At 49.4% G+C, this 24,954-nt stretch overlaps 1 protein-coding gene and 1 pseudogene across 2 annotated transcripts in view; one reads left to right on the top strand and one right to left on the bottom strand.

Moving 5' to 3' along the window:
• The window catches only part of LOC308620770 (centrosomal protein of 78 kDa-like), a 1,829,729-nt pseudogene that overhangs the window by 1,072,024 nt on the left and 732,751 nt on the right, over positions 1–24,954 (bottom strand). Inside the window, exons 13-14 of the transcript in view lie at positions 23,532–23,698; positions 22,415–22,470 (exon numbers count right to left, since the gene is read on the bottom strand). The product of the transcript in view is annotated as a centrosomal protein of 78 kDa-like (transcript). The remainder of the gene's footprint in view (positions 1–22,414; positions 22,471–23,531; positions 23,699–24,954) is intronic.
• On the top strand, positions 14,745–16,453 carry LOC308620094 (NUT family member 2G-like; the record flags this gene model as incomplete). The annotated part of the gene is made up of 3 exons (XM_081239423.1): positions 14,745–15,070; positions 16,048–16,176; positions 16,432–16,453. Exons 1-3 carry the CDS (start codon positions 14,751–14,753, stop codon positions 16,451–16,453), a joined length of 471 nt encoding a protein of 156 aa, XP_081095549.1. The 5' UTR covers positions 14,745–14,750.

Raw genomic sequence — 24,954 nt, 5'->3', positions numbered from 1 at the left:
TTTAGGCTGAGAATATTTTTTTTAAGGCTACAGGTGTAAAGGACACACTTTCCAGAGAGGAACAAAAAAACCAAAAACCCAACGTTTGGAACACCGGCACCAATGGTGGACACTCCCGGAAAGATCCATCTGATGAAGCAATTAGAAGGGCCGTCACCCCCTTTTATCCACAAGACTGTGGAATGGACATTGACAGTAGGGAATTCTAACAGGGAAGAGCCAAATCGGACTCCACATGGGACCTGTTCCTTTTACTTTAACCTTTGCCTTCTGCTGCTTTTGTTCACTACAAGGATACTGTCTGTACCTGTACATAATGGCCTGCCTCGGGGAACCCTGTCCCTCTGTCTGAATGTTAAACCAAAGTGCCTTTGTTCAGGGAAACATATGGACTCCTTCCACCTGTGGATGGCTACAATTAAGAAGAAATTAACACGTCTCCTCCCCGAGGCTGGCCATTCCAGGGGCTATTCGCACAACTTATGGCCTTCTTACTTTACCTCCTCATCTCCTCCCCATCTCTGTATTATAAAAGAAACTGGCACCCAAACCCCGATAAGATGGTTATTTTGAGACTTTACTCTGCCATCTTCTCGGTCTGCTGGCTTTCTGAATAAAGTCATATTCCTTGCCTCAACACCTCATCTCCGATTTATGGCCTGTCGTGCGGCAAGCAGAGCAAGCTTGGACTTGGTAACATCTTTACTCAGGACACGGTGTCACAAAGTGGGACACTGTTTTCTGTTTGTTTTGTTTTTGTTTTGGGCCGTGCCATGTGGCTCGTGGAATCGTAGTTCCTCGACCAGAGATCCAACCCGCGCTCCCTGCAGTGGAAGCTCGGAGTCCTCACCAATGGACTCCCAGGGAATTCCCATGGGACACTGTTACCTGGCAGTCACGGCCCTCACCTTTGTGAGGCAGAGGTAGTAGTGTAGCGGGATTGAGAACGGTGTGACGTTTAAAGATTAGGTGGTGAAAGCAGGATTTCACAGGAAGTTAATCCAGTGATACTTGCAGAGAAATGTTGTCAATTCAGCGTTAAGAAGACTGTGGACAAGGTGTGGAGTTTGCAAATAAACTTCATTTTCTAGAGTCAAATCTGAAAAGGCTTCCACTAAATTTGCAGTTGTGGCTATAACCTTAAGACACCTGAGACAGGCAAAAGCAACTGAATCAAGTTGTATGCTATAACAGGCAATAGGCCTGTGTTTACTACCATGCTCACACAGTTCTGCGCGGCCTGATTATGCCTTTCATGCACAAATAAAGGAAAAGGTTTTGAATAACCTAAAGTTAATCTATTAAGTAGAGATCTCTTTTCGAACTTAAAAGGGCTAATATACTTTGCCTCCAGTGGAGATCTCACCTTAAAGTATCTGGATCGGGCTTCCCTGGTGGCGCAGTGGTTGACAGTTCACCTGCCGATGCAGGGGACACGGGTTCGTGCCCCGGTCCGGGAAGATCCCACATGCCGCAGAGCGGCTGGGCCCGTGAGCCATGGCCGCTGAGCTTGCGTGTCCGGAGCCTGTGCTCCGCAACGGGAGAGGCCACAACAGTGAGAGGCCCGCGTACCGCAAAAAAAAAAAAAAAAAAGTTTCCGGATCAACCTGAACCTGATCATTTGGGTAACCCTAAGGCAGGCAGTTCTTGCAGTGCTTGTTTTAGCCTTATAAAAACCTGCTTATGTTTATCTTCCCAAGCAAAGGATTCAGGAACTAAATCTTTAATAAGTTCATAGAGTGGAAGAGGTAACAGAAAAATTTGGAACCTAGAGCTTGCAATAACCAGCTAAACCTAGAAATCCACAATGCTAGCACTTAGTTGTGAGTCTAGGAAGTTCCTGTATCAGCCTAATTCTCTCTGGAGATAGCTGAATTCCTTCAGTGCTTAGATTACGTCCTAGGTAATGAACAGCGTCTACGGATAATTGTAATTTTTCCTTTGTTCTTTCTCAGCTAACTGTTGCAGCAAATAAATGGAATCTTTTATGAATGCCTTATGGAACCTTTACAGTAGCTGAGTACAGCAGGAGGTTATCTCCATATGGTAAAAAGGCTGATTTCTCAGGGAACTAGAGGGTACTTAAATCTTGGTGAAGTACTTGGGAGGAAAAAAGAAGGAGTCCCAGTGAACCCTTGAGGCATAAAAGTGCAGGTATATTGTTGATTGTTCCAAGTAAAGCCATGTAGATATTGGCTGTTGGGTCTCCGGGATGCTGAAGAAAGGTGAACAAAGGTCTCCAACTGTAAACCATTTCAAGTCAGTTCAAGCTTGTGACACAAGGGTGGCTAGGTTTGGAACAACAGGAAAACAGGGAAAAACTATTTTTATTAACAGCTCCCAAGTCCTGGACAAATCGCCATCCTGCCAGGTTTCCAACCAGGCAAGATTGGCATGCTGCAGGGACGAGTACACGAATGATTACCTCCTGGGCAATTAGGTCTTCTACAATAGCTATGGGACCTTGTATGACCGCAGGCTTTAATAGCTGTTGAGGAAACCTAGGGAGAGGTTTAGCTACATCTATCTGAATCTTTATAGGTTTGCATTTTTTTATTCTTCTCATGTTAACACTGTCAGAAGTAGCCCCCAAATTTGCAGGCATCTCCATCCAATTAGGGAACTTTTGTTGAACTTCCGCTTTTAGGTCCAGGACAGATTGTAAGGAACATAACTGATCAGGTTCACGTTGATCAGGAAATTTTAAGGTGAGATCTCCACTGGAGGCAAAATGTACTGGCCCTTTGAAGTTAGAAAAGAGATCTCTACTGAATAGATTAACTGGGGCTATACTGCATAGCAGAAAGGAATCTTGGTTGAGATAAAAATTCTCTCTGAACTGTATTAGGTACTCCCACTATGGAAACATCCTCTTTACTCAGAGGCACCTGTTGTTCTTTGAGGGTGGGATTTAGAGTAGAAAGCACAGCTCTGGTTAGGGCTAGGGGTAGGGTGTTAAAGGGTTAGGTAATTATGTTTACAGTTAGGGTTAGAGTTTAATGTAGATTTCAAAGTAAAATATGAGAGTGGGGTTTCAAGTAGAAAGCATAGCTCCAGTATCAACTAAAATTTGGCCATTTTTCATTATATTTTCCTCTGGGCTGTTTAAGGTCATTGCTGCTAATAGTTTACCAGAGAACCTCTGGAGTTCTGCCAACTAGGGGAGAGGGTCATGGGGGGCCCTCCCTTTGAGACAGATATCAGAGCATTTGTGAAGAGTTTGCATAGGACCTTTGAGGACACCTCTTTTTCCAGTGTCCTCACTGATTACAAATGAAACATCAACTTTGGGTCATCAAATTGATCATGGACCCCTAGGAGGTTGTAATGGGGGAGGCCCAGGTGTCATTTTGTGTCCCTTGCCTTAGAGCTGTTGTAACTGTAAGGCTATGAGCTTGGTGGATTTCTGTTTGTGATCTTGCTCCAAGGTCCTTTCAAAATGCTCAGCTATAGTCACGAGTTCAGTCAGGCCTATAGCCTCCCACCCTCTTTTCTGCCCTTTTATCAATCCACTCATCTCAGAAGATAATCCACTTACAAAGAGGACAGTTAAAGCAGGCTGAGTGGCCTTTTTATTCCTTGGAACACCAACTGCTGTAAAAAGAGAGCTTCCAAACTGGTTCCAAAGTCTTCCACAGATTCACCCCTCTTTTGTTTGTACGAGTGAATAATACATCGATCATTATTAGGCCAATTAATAATAGACCAAGTGTGAGCAGGGAAGATTTTAGGAATAGCTTATAAAAGGTTAGTTGTTATTCTGCAAGCCTTTTTAGGTTGAGGATCTTGAATACCATCCTAGGGATTATGTCATTTTGCTTCCCACATCCATTCTGGGGCTTCCCCCAGTCCTACCAACATGTGTACAAGTGGATAAAGATCTAGCAGTTTGGGGACATACGCCCTGACAGTGACTCTAAGTTCTTTAAAAAATGTTGGGGGTTCCTCCAAGGTGTAGAGAATTCTTTGACTACAGCTCTCAGTTCAGTCTTTGACCAAGGGGTAAAGGACACCTGAGGGGGCTCACCTGCAACCTCAGGTAGTTTCACTTTAAATGGCAATTGTTAAATATTCTTTTTGGAATAGAGAAGTACTTCAGACAGGAAATGAGTAACACAAGAGTCCTCGGGTGACAACGGAAAGGGGGGGACAGTAGGAGGTGCGTCTGCAGTCACATCCGTCCTACGGTCTTTTGTCTCAGGTACCTTTTGTCCCTTTAATTTTTCATTAGCTTTTTGTTCTAAGTCTCTAAACGAAGCTATTTTGGAATCTTGAAACCGTCTGTAAACTTTTACATACCAAGTAAAGCAGGCATCTCATTCTCCCTGTGCAATCTGTGAACCCTTGCTCTCTAGTGGTTTCCTTAAATGTACAATCTTGTCTAACTGGAACATGCCCCACAATGACCACTGTAATTCTAGATCAATATTAGTATAATTTTTCCATCTTTCTAAATATCTACAACCTCCAGGACCATAGTTCTTAAATATAAAATAAGCAGGTGTGCCAGAAGCTGGCATTCTCAACTCTTGGGCGATAAAGGATCTCATTTCCTTAGCTAGCCTTTGTCAACCCAAAAGAACACACAAAAAACCTGCGCCTTAATATATCAGCAGTAACAAAGAGATGTTACTATGTCCTGGACAAAAGAAGGCCTGGTATGCACCACCTCCGATTCCCAGGGATCCTTGGACTGAGGAAAAAGATCCAAACGGCAAATCCCAAGGAAGGGGGACTGCAAACTGATTCCAAACAAAATGGAGAACTATAGCCACCACCAACAGCTCCAAGCATGGAAACTGGGGGCTGATTCCAAACAGATGCGCAAGTGCAGACTACACTGTCAGCAGTGCCCAGTGTGGAATCCAGGGAACAAAATTAGGGGCTATGGTTTACCACTCAAAAAATATACTGGCAATAACCAAGAGATGTTACTGTGTCCTGGGAATTTCCATCTGAAAGGCTAGGGGTTTGGCCTCAAGGAGAATCCTCTACCAGCCAAACTGACCTGCCCTGTAAAGGAAAGCCAGTTAGATTGGGAGCACAAACGCAAAGAGAATGGAGCTCAAACCAAGAGGAGCTTACCAACAACCTTCAGGAATGGCAAGAAAGACAGTGAACTCAAAGGAGTTGTGGGCACCACACCTGTTCCTCCTTGTCCCAAATGTTATCAGAAATTTGCTTCAGATCCCATCACTGCCACCAATATATTTACCTTTTTCTTTTTAAAAAGATAAGCATTTAATCATAAAATCATCTTGTTAGCAGTAGCAATCATAAGAGTGGATTTTAGAAAAGTGCACATACATATTTTTATACAGAACATTTCTGGAGGGATACATATTAAACTGTTAGTGGCCACCTCTGCATGCCCCCAATGTATTAAAAAACAAAATTTAACGGAGTAAATTGGAAGATTTACTTTGAATTTTGAATAAATTGGCCTTATTAAACGATTCATGAATCAGGCAGCATCTCATCTGATAGAAAGGGAGATACTCCAATGGGTTACACAACATGGAAGGCTTTCTTTTTTTTTGGCCATGCCACGTGGCATGTGGAAATCTTAGTTCCCCGACCAGGGATCGAACCCATGCCCCGTGCATTGGAAGCGCGGAGTCTTGGCTGCTGGACCACCAGGGAAGTCCCAGAAGACTTGTATAGTAAGGAGGGTGGGACAAGGAAAGAAAGTCATCATCAAGGGAAAAAATGAAAGTTCACTGGAGGAAAGTAAAACTTCAGGTGACAACGGCATCTCATTGGCTAAACTGCGGAATTTTCTATTAGCTATTTCTATTTTCTATTTCTTGTTGCTGGCCAGGAAGGAAGTCTTCCCTCCTCCAGCTGGGGTAGTAAAGCGGTTGCACTTCCTCTTTGGGGTCAGTAAATGACCTCTTCCTGTTGGGGTAATTGATGATGAGTGGCACGGCATGAGAGCTCCCTCTACGGGCCTTCCAGACTCCAATTCTAGTGCAGCTTTCCTTTTGTTAACATTCACAGCATGTTTATTGGCAGGAGGAGTCACAATAAGGGAGAAAAGGCCACAAGACTCACCATAAAGAAGGCTCAGAAATGCTTGGGTGGGTCCAAGGCAGGCACAAGGTGGCTGTGGGGTCAGCTGGTGGCTACAACGATCACATGGTTCCCTCTGATGGATTTGCAGCTCGATGTGGAAGAGTGAATAAAACGGTCAGTTCATGCTATCAGAGAAACATGAAACTGAGATAAGCTTCCCACTGCTAGAAGCATCTTGAGCCTTCAGAAAAGAACAGAGAACATGTCTAAAGGGTTTGGGAACATCAGAGCCACATCTCCTCAGAGTGGGACTCCCCAGGCTCTCCAGGTCTCAGTCCCCAACTCTCCCTCAGTGACAAAGCCTCCCTACCTCTGTCCTTGTCAGCTCAGTGATCCCTAGAGGTCCTGCCTATCCGTGAGGACTTAGATTTCCATGAGACAGGTTGGTTGAGACCTAGTGATACAGTTGACCAGCCTGATATGCAACAGTTCCCACCACCCTGGGGCAGTTGGGCTCAGGGACACATGGCTCTGGACCCCATGTGGAGGGTGTCCTTGCACGTCCGCTGTGCCACAGAAGAGCCAGGAACGCCTGTAGCTGTCCAACTGATTCTCAGGGGGTTTTCCTGGGAGAGCCCTTGGTCATCTGACCTCCTATCCAGGAAGCCCCATGACTTTCTGATTGCTGCCTGTCATGCCAACAACACACCTGTGAAGGTTCTGCTCTGCATGGCCATCTGTCCGCCAGGCGCCCCCTTCTAGGGACCCAGATGCTAGGACCACACAAATGCTGAAGGAGTGTCCACCTGCCTAAGGTACAGACACCCCTGTATCCATCTGCATGATTTCTACTGGGAATCAACAACATTTGTGGGGATTCTCTGGCCCTAAAGAACAGACCAACCTGATAGGAGCAATGCAATGATTCACAATTACCAGGGTCAATGCACATATACAAGGGCCCATAGCCCCAGATGCCCCACTCACAATTCACATGAGGGTCCCATACGTACCCACCGATGCCCAAATATTCTTGCTTCATACATACACAATCCAAACACGCACATCAGTGGTACGCTGCTAAGTGCTTGATAAAAAGCTCTCCGAGAAAGGCGGGAAAGACTTCACTTATGGTATCTACATGGTATAAATATTCCCAGCAGGACCCATTTCAAGCTACCCACCTGACATCACTAAACACACAGCTGGGAAGAGATATGCACCATTGACTCTCCCAAGACAGTATGAACCAGTTCCAGCACATCCCATAACTTTTCCTGTGAATATGTGCACAGAATCCACTTACACCCCAAGGAGAGCTCTCAACTCCCACCACAGATATATAACCAAAAGGACACCACATACACATTTGTGTTTGTACATATATATATATATATATATATATATATATATATATATATATCTCCTGAACACACACCCTCACCCTGAATAAATACACAAACAGACCACCTCTTACTACCTAAATTTTTACAGATGAAACCTTACTCACCCTGAATATTCACATTCCACTCTCACAACTATATATACACACACAACATGGGCCTGAAAACAAACATGTGCAACCAATATGCCATCCAGATGTACACACTGAGTACCTAAGCACACAGGGTCACCAAGTACACAACTGTCTCATGTGCAACCCAAAAAAAGACCCATATGCAATCCCACGGCCCTAAAATACATAGACTGCAGGACTCCTGCACACACACAGAACCCACACAGCCTACTGGTTTCCAAACACACAAACTAAACTCTCACGTCCCACAGAATACATACCCCAGAAGCCCCAGGAAACCCCCAAAACACACACAGACACAAATAATCTATACTTATCAAATACAGCTGACCCTTGAACAGCTTGGGGGTTAGGGCGCCAACCCTCCATGCAGTGGCTCTGCATCCATGGATCCTGTAGTAGTCCTGTAGTAGTTACTGAAAAAGAAATCCACTATAAGTGGACCCGTGTGGTTCAAACCCATGTTGTTCAAGGGTCAACTGTCCATATAAGTCCACCTCACTAATACTGAGAACACACATACAAGCAACACCACTAAATTCTTCAGGCATTACATTTTGAAATAGACACACAGAGGACTCGAAGCCTCCTGCTACACTCACAAATCACAAATACACACATCCACAAACTACTCATGAGTATACACCCCAAATGCTCAGACACACTCAAAACAGAAAAACACCGACAACCTCTGCAGTCTTACTAAGATACATACACAATTCTCACACACCTATGGACACACACATGCAAATATTCCTAACCCCTGAACATATGGATCCCCTCCCAAACACTATACATTATGCTACCTCTCCAGAATACAAGCTCCCCACCACTACTCCAACATACAAACTGTATATGTGTGTGTGTGTGTATATATACATTTCTACCCTCACCCTGAATATATAGACAGACCACCTCTTACTCCTACCAAACACATGTATAAACACCCTAGCGTTCTCCAAAGAAATACACTTTGAATACTCCTAACAACTCCATACCTTATGAACAAACTCTGATAATGCATGCACCTGATGATGGACACGCACACGGATTAGAATACACAAGTAAGATACATGGAACTATCTCCAGCAAACCATTTATGAAACAACTTCCATATATCAAATTATCCCTAGCTATCAGGAGCCAGCTCACACATATGCAAGTACTAACAAATACCCGTATCACATATTTCTAATACATACAAATGCAATTGTCCATCTTCCCTGTAGAAACATAGAACCCCACCTCTCTATCAGATACACATATACTCACTTCCCAAAATACAAAAGCCTAAGAGGCTCCTACTGAAAATTACAAATGCACAGCCTCAGCAAATATTCCTCCAAGTGGCCATGCCCCTTGAATACACACACAAACTCATTTAACACACAACTCTCCACAAGTCCCAAATAGAACCACGATTACCCAGTACACTACAAATAGACAATAATGTCACCCTATACGCCCTTTGTTCCAAATACACATACAGTACCACACTACTGGCGTATACATAACCCCATATTCCCAACCTCTCACACAGAATGAACTCTGCCATCTTGCAGAATACAGGATCATACAAACACAACATACCTACACATTCAACATCCACCAGCCCCATAAAATAGTCACAAACTTGCCCTCTACACATCCAAATATACATACACAGCTCCTGAAAATGCACACCCACAAACACCCCATAACCATACAACATGCCCTGAATACACAAATGATCAGCCTACATTCCCCAAATATACAAAATTAACAGACTGGACACCCAAAGTAATATACACCACTACTTTTCCTGACATTGCCCTTACGCATATGCAGATAATCCTTCCAAATCCACCATTACACACACACAAATCCCCAAATTCAGGGGTGAAAAAAACACATGTAAACATATTCCCCAAACACCAAATTACAAACACCTAACCACCAACTCCTTGAGTATGCCTGCGTCACATCTCAACACCCTCCAAATACAACACTCACTCTTACACACTCTCACAAAAACACAGGCATGACCTCCCTTCAAACACAAATATCCACGGACAAAACCAACCCACACATTTGACTACCTATCAGATTCCCACCAACCAATTAAGTATGTACAGACCCCATCTATGCTTGCAAATCAATCATGATTTGACACCAGACTACAAATACATGTTTATTACCACATTCAGCAAAGTTGCTCGCATCACCGACAAAAGAATGCAGTTTGAACCTAAGTGTTGACTGATGTTTTTATGATAAGAAGGAAGACACTAGTGAAACGATGAGTGTGTTCCTTCCATCTTCACTCATTTTCCAATCACCTGAGCTACACCTTCGGAACCAGATGAGGGTTTTCAACTCGCAAGAACTTTCCCTCTAGCTTTTGTACTCTTCACAACGTGCAGACTAGAACGGCACCTGTTTAATAGCTCGCACACACTATTTAGCCCCCACTGTAGGCCCCGCAATCACTGAACCCTTCATGCAGCCGGCTCCCCAGTGGTGCCGATAATCCTGGGGTAAACATCTCAAGGGAATCGAGCTCTATGGGGGCGTGAATCCACATTGTGGGGAGTCTCCTTACATGGACAAGGGCACAAATAACCCACAGGGTGAACAACAGTGCAGAGCGGTGACACCTGAGGGGTGAAAAGTCCCCGTACCCCTTACCTCAGGATTCCTAGAATTGACTCTACAGGCCGCCATGACAGGCCCCTCCCCCGCCGGACAGCCATTGGGGCCCCACCCTCCGCGCTCGCGCATGCGCTCCTGTCTTCCGGAGCAAACTGCCCCAGCAGACGCCGGGAGCTGTTGGAGGACCGCGGTCCGCCGTGCCCGAGAGCCCCGCCCCAGTGGGCGTGCACAGGCGTGCGCGGGCGTGCAGGTGCGGGGTGCGCGGGCCTAGGAGGTCTCTGCAGGAGAGGACAGAAATGGAGGGTCGGGCAAGCTGCGGAACTTCTCTGGCGACGCTCCTCGCTGGGAACCTTCGTGACGGTCTCTTCTTAAAACCAGCTCTTGTGAAATGTGCACTCGTGAGTTTTATATTGCACTCGTGAAACCCATGCACTTAGCTACAAAGAGTTCTGGAGAGCTCCGCTGTAAGCACAGTGGCCTCAAATTGGGGCAAGTACTTTCATGCCCTTTGGACTGCCGTTCCTTGGTTCTTGTTAATGCCTTTCAAAAAACAGTAGGTCCTTTTTCCTAGCACACCTGAAGTTTCCGTTAAAGAACAATGCTAGCAAAGAATTTCAGACCTGGGAAACACTCTTAAGATACTGTCTCCTGACTCCGTTCCTAGAGTTTTTCCAACGCATTTACTCTACTAGAATATTTTTTCTCCGTGTTCACAGGTGTTTCCTTTGTACGGTTTTGGGGTTTTTTTAAAAAATAATTTTGAGAAAGAGTTGACAATCTGGGCCAATTTCAACAGGTAGTATGGGAACAATTTTATTTTCCCTTCCTCCTTTTTTATAATATCTTGCAGAATTTCAGTTGACAATAAAACAACAACAACAACAACAAAAATAGTAGCGGGATCAACTTACTGACCTGACTTTGTAATACTTCCCAAAGAAACTTCAATCATCAGATCCGCTTTCTGGTCAAATGCAAGATTAGAGCATTTCTCACTCAACAGGATGCCTCTGAAGACCCCTCACATGTAACAGCACTAAGCGCCTCCAAGTGCAGACTTGAAAACTCCACAAGACACAAACATGGTATCTCTTCTTTAATGTTTCGTGATTGAGTGGAAGATGAACTGTCTTCTGAGGCTTGTGATGCATGTCCAGAGATGTTTTTTCTCAGTAGTCAATGCCCGCCCCCACCTTCTGTGCAGAAATAGTCAGAGATCATGATCCAAAGGACTTTTAGATACTCCCTTCTGTGACTGGTCTTCCCAAGTTACATTTGGGCTAATTTGATTATCTCTGTCTGTGGGGTGTAGGATTTTGAAGTATTACAAAGGTGATTGCAGAATTGGGACTGGCTAATTTTTGCACAGTGCAATTTTTGTATCAGTGGCCTTGAGAAGAGTCCTTCAAATACTGTATCAGAATTATGAGTGAGAATCTTGTAAATAATTGGTTGAATGACTGAACAAAGGGAGGAAGCAACAAGGAAGCCTGCCTTTCTCGAGTGCCTGGGTACAATATTTTGCCTCACCATTCCTCTAGTATGAAGTTATTGGTTGCAAATCATTTAAGTTTTCCTTCATTATAAAACCTCCAGGGCTTCCCTGGTGGCGCAGTGGTTGAGAGTCCTCCTGCCAATGCAGGGGACACGGGTTCGTGCCCCGGTCTGGGAAGATCCCACGTGCCGCGGAGCAGCAGGGACCGTGAGCCATGGCCGCTGAGCCTGCGCGTCCGGAGCCTGTGCTCCGCAACGGGAGAGGCCACAACAGTGAGAGGCCCACGTACCGCAAAAAAACAAAACAAAACAAAACAAACAAAAAAAAAACCTAGGTTGATGGATAAAGACGTGAAAGGAAGGGACTGTCATGCTCAACCTCGGTGCCGTGAATCAAAACAACAGTTTATAAACTGCCTAAAGAGGCACACGCCAATTGTGTTGCCACTGTGGGAGGTGGAAGGAACTTCCGGTTCTTGCCTACCTGCCAGAGCCCTGGTGGAATGTCCCCCCAGCGCACGCCACCCCGACCCACGTGCCCTCTGCCCCTCCCCCACCGCAGAACGGTTCAGCCCGCATTTTCCGGTTTACTTTCAAACGTGTCCCTCGTTGACTTGGATCCCGAGCGTTTGCTGAAGCAGGTCGCTCTCTGGCTCCTGGTCTTGACTTTTCTCATTGCGGCTACCAGGCAGCAGTAGTTCGTGCCCAAGCCTGCAGGATGGCTTCAATAGGAGGTAAGCCTATAGGCTGGGGGTGTGTTCTCAGAGACCCTGCCATCCTCACATCCTTCAGGTTCACACGTTACACTTAACTGTGGGCACCTAGTTGGACTGAAGTAGAGGGAGAAGAGAGCACTGGACGCACAAGGACATTTCACCTGGGGAGACTGGGGAGCCTGAAGAAACCTGAGACTGCCCTGGGGAGGAGGGGTCGTTGGAGGTGGATCCAGAGGAAGTGCCCTGGCTATGGAGAAAGGATGGCAGCAGACAGTCTGATTCTTTCTAGAAGGGAGACAAGCCACTTTGAAACGTGTGTGTAAGGATGTGTGTGATGTCCTGGTGGTGACACAGGGAGGGTCATGAGGAAAGCCTAGAGCTGTATTGTGTTCCTGAGGCACCTGAAGCTTGCCTCACCACATCTTGCAAAGGGATTTGAACAGGAGCATACTGTATCTCAGGGGGCCGTGGGGAGAGATGGTCTTGGTGAGAAAACTATTCAATGGGGCTGTGTGTGGCCACACCTGCAGTGAAGTGTCCTCTCCGAGAGCTAGGCAGGGGGTTACTCTAACTGCCGCAGCCCACACCTCGTCCACTCCTCCCAGCCCAGAGCTCACTTGTCAGTTCAGGTAACTGTTGCCTTGGATTCAACAGGGGATGGGCAACCGTTACGTGTAACTTCAGCCAAGAGAGGGCTCAGGTTCCTGAGTTGCTCTGAATTGTTCTTCCTTTTGTGGAATGGCAGTACTTCAGACCTACTTCATCTTGTCCAGTATCTCATGGTGGACCCTCAGGCTGCCTTGAGAGGAAGAGTTTGTTCCTATTTCATGTCACTCCTTCACGGACAGGGAACAGATGTGGAGTGGGGTTGTTTCGGGTGGAATGTCTATGAAGGCTGCTTCCTCTTTTAAAGGGGGAAGGAGTGTAGCCCAGGATCAGGAAGATGATCTTCTATGTTACTATTAAACGTCCTATGACATCTGTTCTGGTGAGTTAGGTGCACCGTGCTGTGTACCTTGTTCTCCTGAACAGGGATGTGTTTCAGACAACTTGATCGCCATGGCATCTGGCTTATGCCTGCATCTCAGATTGTCTCTCCATTATTGGGAGCTGGAAGGGGAAGGACCACAGGCAGTCTATACTCCCACGACCAATGTAACATGACAATTCCCTGGCCCTTGTTTAATCCTCTGCAGCCATCACTGGCTGTGAAATGACAGAATCTAAGGGATACGCGCCTACTTCTCAGACCACGCCAAGCCCCTAGGAACAGAACTCCTGACTGATGACAGTGACTCTGGGCACTGGGGAAGGGGTGGCAGGACCTGGCCCACATTACGTATCTGCTGTGGGTTGTTCGGAGATGCAGGTGCTTTCTGGGCCAGTGTCATGGGTTTGTATCAGGATTCCATTAGAGATATTTTCCAGCATTTTGTTTTGTTTTGTGAGGCTAGGAAAGAAAGAGGGGATTTATACTGAGCATCAGGAAAAGGAGGACTGAGGAGGAGGTGGGGCCCTAATATTTTACACAGTGCCTGTCCACAAAGGGCCTTTGGGGGCCTAGAACTTACCTTGCAGAAGGCCCCTACCTGCTAGTACGCCGGCTGAGGGGCATTTCTCACAGAGCGGATGTCCACACAGCTCCAGGTCTTGGGAGACAGCCTGTGAGGCTTAGGTGCCAGGGTGTGCCTTAGGGAGGCTCTCCAAGTGAGTGCTTGCTGAGGCAATTTCTTCTCGGCAGGCAGGGGTCAGGGAGCTTGGTGGATGGGCGTGGGGTCACCAGTGGAATAATTCTCAACTGGAGGTCAGGGCATGAAAATCACTTGAAGACATTTGCACGCTGCAGTTTCCCTTGTCCAAGAGTCTCTCATCTGTGGAGATTTACACTCTGATGCCGCAGAAAGCCTCAGTCCCACTTGCCCATTCTCCTCCTCCATTCACTCCTTTCCTTTGCCTCAACAGCATCTGCAGTGCGGGGAACAGATGTCCCCATGAACCCCGGTGCCTCCTTGTCTACTTTCACGGCAGTGTCCTTTCCTCCACCCATTCCTGGCGCCCAGCACTGGCCACCCTGGGAGCAGCACCTGCCACCTCTCATCACTCCCGCATTCCCTCCCGGCAGCAGCCTGCGGCTGCCAGCTTTCCCCAGGATGCCTTTGGTGGCTAATGGTGGCTGTGGCCCCAGTGCCCCTGGGGCTTGCAACTTCACTGTCCAAGTCAGGTCACAAGGGAGGCCAGTGCAGGCCCCCCAGACTCAGACCTTTATTGTTCCTCAGGGCCCCCTCAACTGGAGCGCTCCAGGGGCCCTCAGCGGGAGTGCTGCGTGTCCTGCACCCATATTCTTAGCAACCCCTGCGATGGAGACCATTGTGACTGCTCCAGCTGTTGGAGTTACTCAGGCTGGCAAGGGAGGCTGGACCCCAGGCTTTCCTCCTCAAGCTCCACCACCAGCTGCCCAGATGGCCCCTAACATTCGCCCAGTGAACTCTGGGCCATGGCCACATGGCACTTCCAGGGAGGGCAGCCTGGACACCAACCAGCCCTATGCCTCGCAGGAGGACTGCTCTAACCACCAGAGCGTGTACAGTAACTTCCGACGGTGGCAGCGCCTCAAGCCACTGGCCTGGAGACACCTTCCCCAGAGTCCTGATGCAGAAGCTCTTTCCTGCTTTCTCATGTGAGTGAACGCTCAGGGGGTCATGAACGCTCAGGGGGTCATGAGCTTATCGGAGCTCTTAGATAAAGAGGAACTGGGGATGGACTCGCAGGTTAGGTTTCTAGGGATACTGGAAGCGGGGTGTGAGGGTGATGTCCACGCCACGAGAAGGCACACTGTCGGTCATACGGGCGAGCCTGCCAGTCCATGACATCATGACTGAAATGTGCCTTATCTCAACTGACCCCACCCCCCTGTAAGTCTAGCCAGCTTGCTCTTCCATGATTCTCCTGCTAATACGGCCTGAAGACTTGCAGTCAGAGAGGGTCGTGGTGTAAGTTGAGGAGCCAAGGAGTGGATGCCACACTCTCCTGTGCTGACGTCTCCTTTCATACAGCACTTGAGTGTACGTGGCCAGGGGAGGTCACTTCGGAGAAGGGGGAGGAGCGCGGGGCCCAGGAGAGCGCTTCATGCACGCCTCGACTTTGTTGATGTGGAGAATTCCACTAGGAACAGGGTGATGGTAGAGCTCTCCTAAGGGCATGGGCTCTCTCCCACTAGAGTTGTGAGCCTGGCAGGCATTTCCATCCTAAACCTGCGGTCCCTCGTAAAAAGGGGACAATCACACTTCACCTTCAGAGGACCGTGCAGAAGACTCCTTGGGCTAATCTATGAAGTGTGAGCAGATTGCCTGGCACATGCCACGCCTCATTGATGATGGTGATTTTTATTATGAAAAGGCAGCCTTGAAGAGGAAAAGAGCTCCCCAAGGCACAGTGTCCCAGCTCTAGCCTGGGAGTGGATGGTCATCCTCGAGTGAGTGTGAGGCGGTGACAGCCGTAGCCGGGAAGGCTTGTCTCTGCTCTCCCAGACACCTGCCTCTCACTCTCCTGTTGCTCAGTCATGCTGTGTTGAGTGATGTGTGGTCCACATTGGTGGGTGGGGTCAGGCAGGTGGGGGCTGGGCTGGGCACAGAGACTGACCCCGAGTGCTTACAGCCCAGCGCTTCGATCCCTGGCCCGCCTGAAGCCCACCATGACACTGGAGGAGGGACTGTGCAGGGCCGTGCAGGAATGGCAGCACATTAGCAACTCTGACCGGATGATCTACTACGAGATGGCGCAAAAGTGAGTCAGCGTCCTGGGCCCAGGGGCTGCGTGGGGGGTGAGGCGAGTGGGTGAGGGCAGGGTCTGGCCGTGGGGGTGCTCATCAGAGAGGACAAAGGAGAAGGGCTGTCGCTCGGAACAGGGGGCCCGCAGCCCAGAGGCCCTACAGTCCTCCAGAAACCCCTCCCTCACCTTAACAGTTTGGGTCTTCTGTCCTTCCTCCACCACGAGCTCTGCCCTCCCCTGAGTTTGACCTACCCGTGCCCTGACATGAAGGTCTCAGGACGGGGCAGGGTGAAGCTGTGAGTCCAGTAGGGGTCCAACTCCGGCCATATGGGCTGGGCTGGGGAAAGAGCTCCACCCGCCAGCCTGCTGCTTCCTTAGTGGTGGCTGGCTGGCGGCCACTGACATAGATTTGGGACCCCCTCTCCTCACGAAAAGTGGCCTGAGTGGGTACCCTGGCATCCCTCAAGAGGCTGGGGAAGCCAGCTGTCATCAGCCCAAGGGTCTCTGGCCCTTCCAGTGTTTGCTCCACGGTAATCCCCTTGGTTTAAGAAACAAAACCAAACAAACAAGCACCTCTCAGAGGAAAGGAAGGCCTGTCCTCTAAGCTCAGCATCCACATCGTCCAGCCTCTCCTGAGCCCTGTCTCCAGGTCTACGTTCCAGAACTCTCAGTCCCAACCCAGGGTCCTGGATTTGGGCAAGGACCCCTGTGGGGAACACATGCCGGTTCCAGCCTCTGGCTGTCAGCCCTTCATGTGGCTCTGGATGGGGGGCATGGGGAGGGTGCCCCCTGGGTCAGCCACGTGTCCCGTTGACCTGGTTCAATGCAGCGACCTGGCTCTATGCTGTTGAATGCTCTCCAGTGCTGGTGAGGCAGGAAGGGTCCCAGATCTTGTATCAGTTCCAGGAGCAGCTCTCTGCTGTGGACAGCACCTCACAGGGCCTTGACAGCCCCAAGGCACATCCTCTCCCAATCCCTCATTCTTGGCTGCCTTTGTTGGGCTCCAGAACCCAGGCCATTTTCTCAGGGTGGCCTGTGCCTCCGTCACACCCCAGGTTCATGCAATTTGAGGCAGAGGAGGAGATGCAGATCCAGCAGTTGCGGTGGATGCAGTGCGCGCAGGGCCTGCCTCCTCCAGCCCCACCGAAGCTGGATCCTCGGGGGCCCCCAGCCCCGAAAGTGGGCCTTCAGCCAGCCACCCAGGTTCCCACTGGAGTTGAACGCACAGGTAACAGGGGCCCAGGGTTGGCCACTGTTCCCATGTGGATCATCTTCCTTCAAGACAGGGGCATTGGTCTTTCAAGCAAAATAGCCACCGAGGCGGGGGGTGGGGGGTGGGGTCTCAGATGCCCTTTGTCACTACGGGGTATTATTGACTTGGTCAATTTTGTAACTTCTCTCACGCCTCCCTGTCAAAGGGCTGCACACAAAGTCTGCCTAAGAAGTGGGCTTGATGGGGACACCCCTGGAAAATTGGAGGTTCCCCACTTCCTTACATGTGACTCTCTTAGATGCCCCCTTACCTCCCCCCTCCAACTGTGCATGAAGCTTCAGGTGGTCCTGACCCCCCCACACCCACATCAATGTCCCCCAACAGTGCCCTCACCAGCGTGCGCTCGGTGGTCAGGAGGTGGACCGGGAGCCCCTCACCTTCCTTCCCTTCCTCCTGCTCTGCCTCCTGCTCTGTGCTCCCAGGATGTCCGGCCCCAGGGCCCCGCCCTCCCGCCCGAAGCCACACGGGTCCCAGCGACCCCCGGAGCCCAAGGCACCCGAGGAGATTCCACCTGAGGCTGTGAGGGAGTATATGGACATCATGGAGGCGCTGGTGGGGCCCGTCCACTCAGCCACAGGCGACTCAGATGCAGAACGGGGAGAGGACGGAAATGAGCTGCAGCAGGAAGAGGACAGCACCTACTCGGACCCGGATCTCTTAAGCTACATCGACAAGCTGTTGTTCCCAGGAGGACTTTGTCACCAAAGTAGGCTAGGCCTGGAGACTGGGGTCTGCAAGATGCCAGGGCATGGAACTCTCAGCACCCAAGATCTGGGTTCTGCTCAGGCCGTTGGGACTTAAGCTCAGCTCCTTGTTCCTGAGCCTGGTGTTAGGGGAGGTTTACGCAGATGTTTGTGTGTATATGTTTGTGTCTATCTGTGTGTATGCCTTTGTGTCTGTGTTTGTGCCTCTGTATATGTGCTCTTTTGTGTGTGACTGTGTATGTGCATGTTTGCATGTGTGTGTGTGTGTGCGTGCGCGTGCGCTGACCATCCCCGCCTTGTGGAGGACAGTGGGGTGGGTCTCTGCTTTTCACTTTCCCTCCTGGCCTTCTTGTCTCACAGGCCACTCCTGGCCAAGGATGCTCACAGCCTCTTCTTCTGTTCTAGGTGGAGGCAGTCATTCACCCTGGATTCCTGGCAGATTTGCTTTCCCCAGACCCACAGCTGGATCTCTTGGCCCTAGAGAAGGAGCTGGAGCAGGAGGAAGGGCTCACCCCCGAAGAAGTGAGACAGGGGAGGGAGAGGGACACTCAGGGAGCCAGGGGACCCCACGGGAGGGGGACCCCAGGTGATCCAGGGGACAGGGGAACCCAGATGACCCAGGGGAGCCAGAGGAGGGAGGGATCCCCGGTAGAACAGGGGACACAAGGGACACCCAGGAAGACCAGGGCACGGAGGGACCCCAGTGAATAGGGGAGAGATAGGTCCCCAGTACAGGAGGGCCACATAGCGCTGTCCATCCCTCCCCTGCCTGGGACACCTGGCATGGGGAAGGGCCCGTTCTGGGGTGGGTGCAGTGCAGGGTGAAAGGAAGGAGAGGATAGGGAGCCGGGAGGGGAGGGAAGGTCACAAAGCTGGGAATCAGTTGCAGGAGGATGGCAGGACTGCCACAGTGTCTGTATTTGGATTCGAGTCCTGGGGTCGCCCGTCCCCTCCTCCCCCACAGGGCCATTGTCCCACTGCCCAGTGCTCCTCCTCTCACACGTGTGTGTGGAGCCGTCACTGTCCTCCTCCCTCCTACCAGCTGGTGCAGAAACGACTCCTGGCCTTGAAAGAGGACGACGGTGTGCGGGCAGCCCCGAGTCACAGTGCACCCGGAATGGCCTCAAGTCCTTCTGAGTCCGACGCCGGCCAAGGTGCCCAGAGGCACGACCAAGACCCCCATCTAGGGGTCAGTGATGAAGCCTGCCCACCAGAGATTGATTCTCAGGCTCTTCATAGGCTCATCCAAACAGACACTGCCCTGTGCAGGCCCAAAGTCTTTGTTCCCTCTGGAGGACGTCAGGAGTCCTCTATATTCCGGCCCGTACGGCTCTCCCCTCCCCAGGGTCAAAGGCGCACCGGCCCTCTACTGAGATCCAGGGATGCGTCTGTTCTCAGAAAGGCCTCTCCTCTTCGGGAGGCCCGAGTGCCCAGGGACGGGTCCAGTGAGAACGAGGAGGTGCTCCAAAGCGTCTTCATCATAGACTCTCAGCATATACTGGTGCCTTTCGGGATGTCCCTCAGTCCTGCGCATGTCTCAGCCCTGGCTTCCTCTGGAGGTTGGGGGGCCCAGAGTGCTCCCCAGTCCCCCTCCTCTCAGAGAAGAGGCCTCAGCCCAGCTCCACCAGCCGCTCGCAAGTCGAGGAAGCGGGCTCTGTGTGGACGCTCAGCCGCTGCTGAGAAGCTGCCCATCCCCGGGGCTGGCCTCGGCGTCTCTGGGAGGCCAGCCTTGGCTCTGGGGCTGGCTCGCCCCTCACAGCTGAGAAAGAGAAAGCGTGACCCGTTTGACAGAAAGAAGCGTGGGAAGAGGAGGAAGAAGCACTGCAGCCAGTAGGGTTCAGCTGGGCTGGCCCTCCAGGGCGAGGCCCCAGGGCAGCCCCCTGGGGAGCCTAGGGGCTCCTCCTCCTCCTCCCAGTGCTGATCCTGGATGATGTGGGGGGAAGGGAGCGGGGCAGGACCACCAGGGTGGGGAGGGGGAGCGGGATTGTGGGGGGGTTAGGGAGGTGGGGGAGGTGGGTGTGGCCAGGTGTGGGTGGGAGCAGGACCTTTGGAGTGATGTATGTAAATTGTGAACAAAGATCGTTTTCGTGGGAAATGCTCTCAGGCCACTGTCATCTTGTTGGTGTTGAGCTGCTCCACAGAGAGCGATCCTGAGAGGAAGGAAGGATGAGGGAGGTCACAGGAGCTCTGGGTCTACAGGTGGCCACACCTTTCCTCCACATAGACAAGGACTCCTCAGGCTGCCCCTGGGAACGCACAGCTCTCACTTTCCCCAGGGACCCCCTCATCAGCCCCTTCTCTAACGCCTGCTTGGCTAGGGCCCTTCTGGGGCATCTGTACCGTCTTCTGCATCCCTGAACCTTCTGGGGAGGCAGAGCTGCTCTTGTGCCTTTCAGCCCTCTGGACACTCACCAGTTTCTAGGATGGAGCCTGGAGACGGCCCTTGTCATTATGGAGCTTCTCTCTGCTTTCCTCATGTGGCCAGACGACGGCGCTGGGATGACCCTCCGCTCATCCAGGGTTTCCTGTGTGGGTGGCCTGACCAGAGACGAAAAGTCTTGGCCATGGGGACGGGACTGTCTGCCTCATCGTAGCGGGAGCATCCTCTAGTCCCACTGGGATTATTGCAATGTGGAGAGTGGTGGAGGCAGCTACCTCTTCATCCCAATGAGGAGGCAACAAGGGGAATGGGTGTGGGGAGATTCATGGGGCCCCCGTTAAAGGTGCGTATAAGGGAAAGGACAGTCGGGCCCCTTTGTGGAACTTGTGGGATCTCTGTGCAGCAGCATCTCGTCCAACTGAGGGAGGAGGACCCATGTGGCTGTGGCCGTGGGGACTGGCGTCCGGGGCCTCCGGGTCTGCAAAGACACCCCAGAGCTACTGTCCCTTCCCTTTGCACCCATGGCTGGACGTGTGTGTGTACTGGTATCAACACTGGTTTGTATCCCCATAGGAAACAGGTCCTCCTAACAAACTATGACCACGTTTCACAAGAACAGCTTGCTCACAGGGGCGGCAGGGGGTGGGAGAGGTGTCTGTGGCCCCAGATCTGAGTGGGAGCTGGGATCCATGCTGAGGAGTGTGGAGGCCTCAGTCACCGTCCTATGGGTGTCGGCAGAGGCTTCGAATCATCAGAGCAGGGGAAATGACCCCCTCATTAGAGTGAGATGAGCAAACAATGAGGGGCAGGGGGTAGACCCCCGCTGTCTCCCAGAAGTGCCTCCCCTCCCAGTCCGCTTAGCCTCTGTCACAGCCTGTGCTGGCCCACCTCTGAAGCCCCTTCCTCCTAAAGCACTGAGATGCTCTGATCTTTTATGGACCTGCCCTGGGCCTCACCCCCCCTTCCCTGCTGGCCAAAGGCTCTTCTCCTGCTTCCGACTTCTGATTCCTTCCCCAGGACCCAGGCAGGTGTTAGGACAACAGAGATTCCCTGAACATGACCCCTACACCACCAGCATGCAAAACTGGGGCCGCAGGCTTCCACAGGTGGCATGACTCTCTGCTGGACCCTGCAAAGAGCTTGGAGAAGAAAGGGGCTCATGTCTCTCCACCTCCACAGAATCTGTAGGTCAGCCTCACAGGTCCCCCTCTGTCCAGGTGGGCAGCACATATGTGCTCCCAGCCCTCCTTGACCCTTTGTGAAAGAAAGTTTTTGCAGCTTAGTAGTCTGATATTAGTCAAGGTGTCTCAGGGCTTGTTCCTTTTGAAGCCCTACAGGAGAATCTGTTTCCTTTCCCTTTCTGTCTTCTAGAGGCTGCCTGCATTCCTTGGAATTAGTCCCTTCTTCCATCTTCAAAGTGCATCACTTTAATCTCTGCTTCCCTCATCACATGGTCTCTCCAACTCTGACTCTTCCTGTGTCCCTCCTATACAGCTCTTTGTGTTTATATATAGCCCACCCAGAAAATTTAGGATAATCTCTTCATCTCAAGATTTTTTACTTAGTCACAGCTGCAAAGTCCATTTTTCCATACAAGGTAACGTTCACATATTGTCATAGGAGGGGTTAAACACGGACGTTTTGGGGGAACCAGAATTTACCCTACTAGAAGGAATCCACAAGAATACCTACCATCAGCATCCACGTGAATAACAGACTATGACCCAGTGGAGTTTATTCCAGGGATGCAAGCCTTGTTCAATGGTAAACACTCACCAGTGTAATCTACCAGATTGAGTCTAAAGAGGAAACACGTACTGTTACACCAGTTAACACAGAACAGGCACTGAACGAGATTCAACCCTTCATATTTAGGTGAATTCATCTGGGGACGACCTAGTAAATGAAAATCTGACTGATCTATACCAGCCATTGTGGCCAACTGCCCAAGCCTAGACGAGAGGAGGAAAGGAGAAAAGACAAAGGTTATTATAATCACAGAAGAGCAGTTTAGATTTCCCCAGACCTACAATCATGAAATACTTCTAAAATCTTTTTTTTTTTTTTTTTTTTTTTTTTTTGCGGTACACGGGCCTCTCACTCCTGTGGCCTCTCCCATTGCGGAGCACAGGCTCCGGACGCGCAGGCTCAGCGGCTATGGTCACGGGCCCAGCCGCTCCGCGCCATGCGGGATCCTCCCAGACCTGGGCACAAACCATAGCCCCTGCATCGGCAGGCGGACTCTCAACCACCCCGCCACCAGGGAAGCCCTACTTCTAAAATCTTAAAAGCTAACATCCTACTCCAGACTACAAGCCTCTCTCTCCCCCAAATCCTCAGCCATTTCCAGATTCATCCTCTAGGAGACATCCCACTGTCTCACTAGAAGCTTCAATATGTTCCATGCACCCTGTCCACTGCCTGTCACACCTCCATTCCTACACTTCTTTACCACCTTTCCTCCAGTTTCCAAGAATGTGTTTGTTCCTTCCTTCCCAACACCAACACCAATTCATTCACTGACAAAACACCACTCCATCAACTATCAATCTCCACTTCCCTCTTTCAGCAAAATTGCTCCCGGTTGAGAACCACTGACCTATATCTCCCCTGCAGATTAATAATCATTTTTATGTCTAAGGCAAAGATAACTTTAATTCAAACTTATCAAACAAGCAAAAGAAGTGAAAGATAGGAAAATTCTTATGCATTCCCGACTATTTTCAATGAAAACTGCCTTTAATTTAGTCTTTACAAAACAACTATACCTACTAATTACTCTGTCTACAGGTTACTCTTTTATAATGGGCTCCCCACTCTACCAAAGCAGGCTTCCCTATTTGCATTTCTTAAAAAATTTAATTCCTCATTTTAAAATGTCAACTATATTACCTATAATTACACTAAATTTGGCTACATATAGCCACGTAAGTGATGAAAATTGCTCCAGTTCCTCAGCAAACTACCATTAGAGTCGCAAAGAGAAGAATGCCATGAAGAGAAATGAACTAACCCAGCATCTTTAAGGAGAACCAGGAAAGCATGGAACTTCTGAAAAGAATTCTCAGTGCTGCCCCAAACACCTTCATCATCCAGGATCATGCTTGTCAATGAGTGGGCATGAAGGGCTTCAGACAAAGAGAAAGTTGTGTTTCTTAACTGGGCATTTTCATGTTCCAGCTATACAAGAAGACTGAAAACGTCTGACATGATTTTTTCTCATTGTCATCAAAAGTAGTCTTGCCTTGGGCTTCCCTGGTGGCGCAGTGGTTGCGAGTCCGCCTGCCGATGCAGGGGACACGGGTTCGTGCCCTACTCTGGGAAGATCCCACATGCTGCGTAGCGGCTGGGCCCGTGAGCCATGGCCGCTGAGCCTGTGCGTCCAGAGCCTGTGCTCCGCAACGGGAGAGGCCACAACAGTAAGAGGCTCACATACCGCAAAAAAAAAACCCAAAAAACAACAAACAAAGAAAAAGTAGTCTTGCCTAGTTTCAAGGAACAAAACTAAAACACTCAAAATGTAATTATTTTATAATTAATGTAACCCTCCGCCAGTAAAGACAGAGACCATATCACATAATAACCAAAGCCCACAGGCACCCAACAAAGTTTCCTATATAACACTTAGGTGGTATATAAATAAACCCAAGTTACCGTTTTATTAATGATCTTTCACAAAAGATCACATTTCTAACTGGTTCAATTCATAATGGAGCCTCATTCCACATTAGAAAATTACCTGCTTTAAGTTTCCCTTAAATTAGAAAGTGAATTATAGAATCTGATTTGAACAAAACATATTACAACTCTGATGAATGTTAAGAATTAACTTTAGTGAGTAAAATATCTAATGCTTACGTTTAAAAGTCCTAAATCATACCCAACCCAATTTATTAAATGTACGATCACCAATATTTTCTTTGGCTTCTTGAACATATTCACCCCCGTGCACTCTTCCCCTTCCGCTCAGCATCTACGCACTTAAAACCCCCTGTAAGCTCAACTCTCGTATTTCTCAGAAAGGCCGTTAATGTTCATGATGCCCCTTTTGCCTTACATGAGCAGGTACTCAACATTTATTGAATGAGTGTCTGCCAATCCAATGGATGCACTTTTAAAAATTCCTCCCTACACTCACCCTGTGATAAATTATATTTAGATAGAACTTTTTAGATTATGCCCTGCTTTCATGCACATTACCTAATGTAATTCTCATAGTATATATTTTTATCTTTCATTGCATTCTTAGAAGTTTTCCAATATCTTAAATTTATTTAAATGATTCACTTTCCTAATTCATTGCCAGGAGAGTCTCATCATGTCTTTTATGTTACTGTATATACAATACATGCACAGAAAGTGCCTTCTTGAATCAAAGAATCATGAACAGGAAATAAGCTAATGTCATATAAAAGCACACACACACACACACATAC

The sequence above is a fragment of the Mesoplodon bidens genome, assembly GCF_964165515.1.
Source record: "Mesoplodon bidens genome assembly, chromosome: 7".
NCBI lineage: Eukaryota > Metazoa > Chordata > Mammalia > Artiodactyla > Ziphiidae > Mesoplodon > Mesoplodon bidens.
The sequence above is the reverse complement of the archived record's forward strand: the minus strand, read 5'-3'. Positions and strand labels throughout refer to the sequence as shown.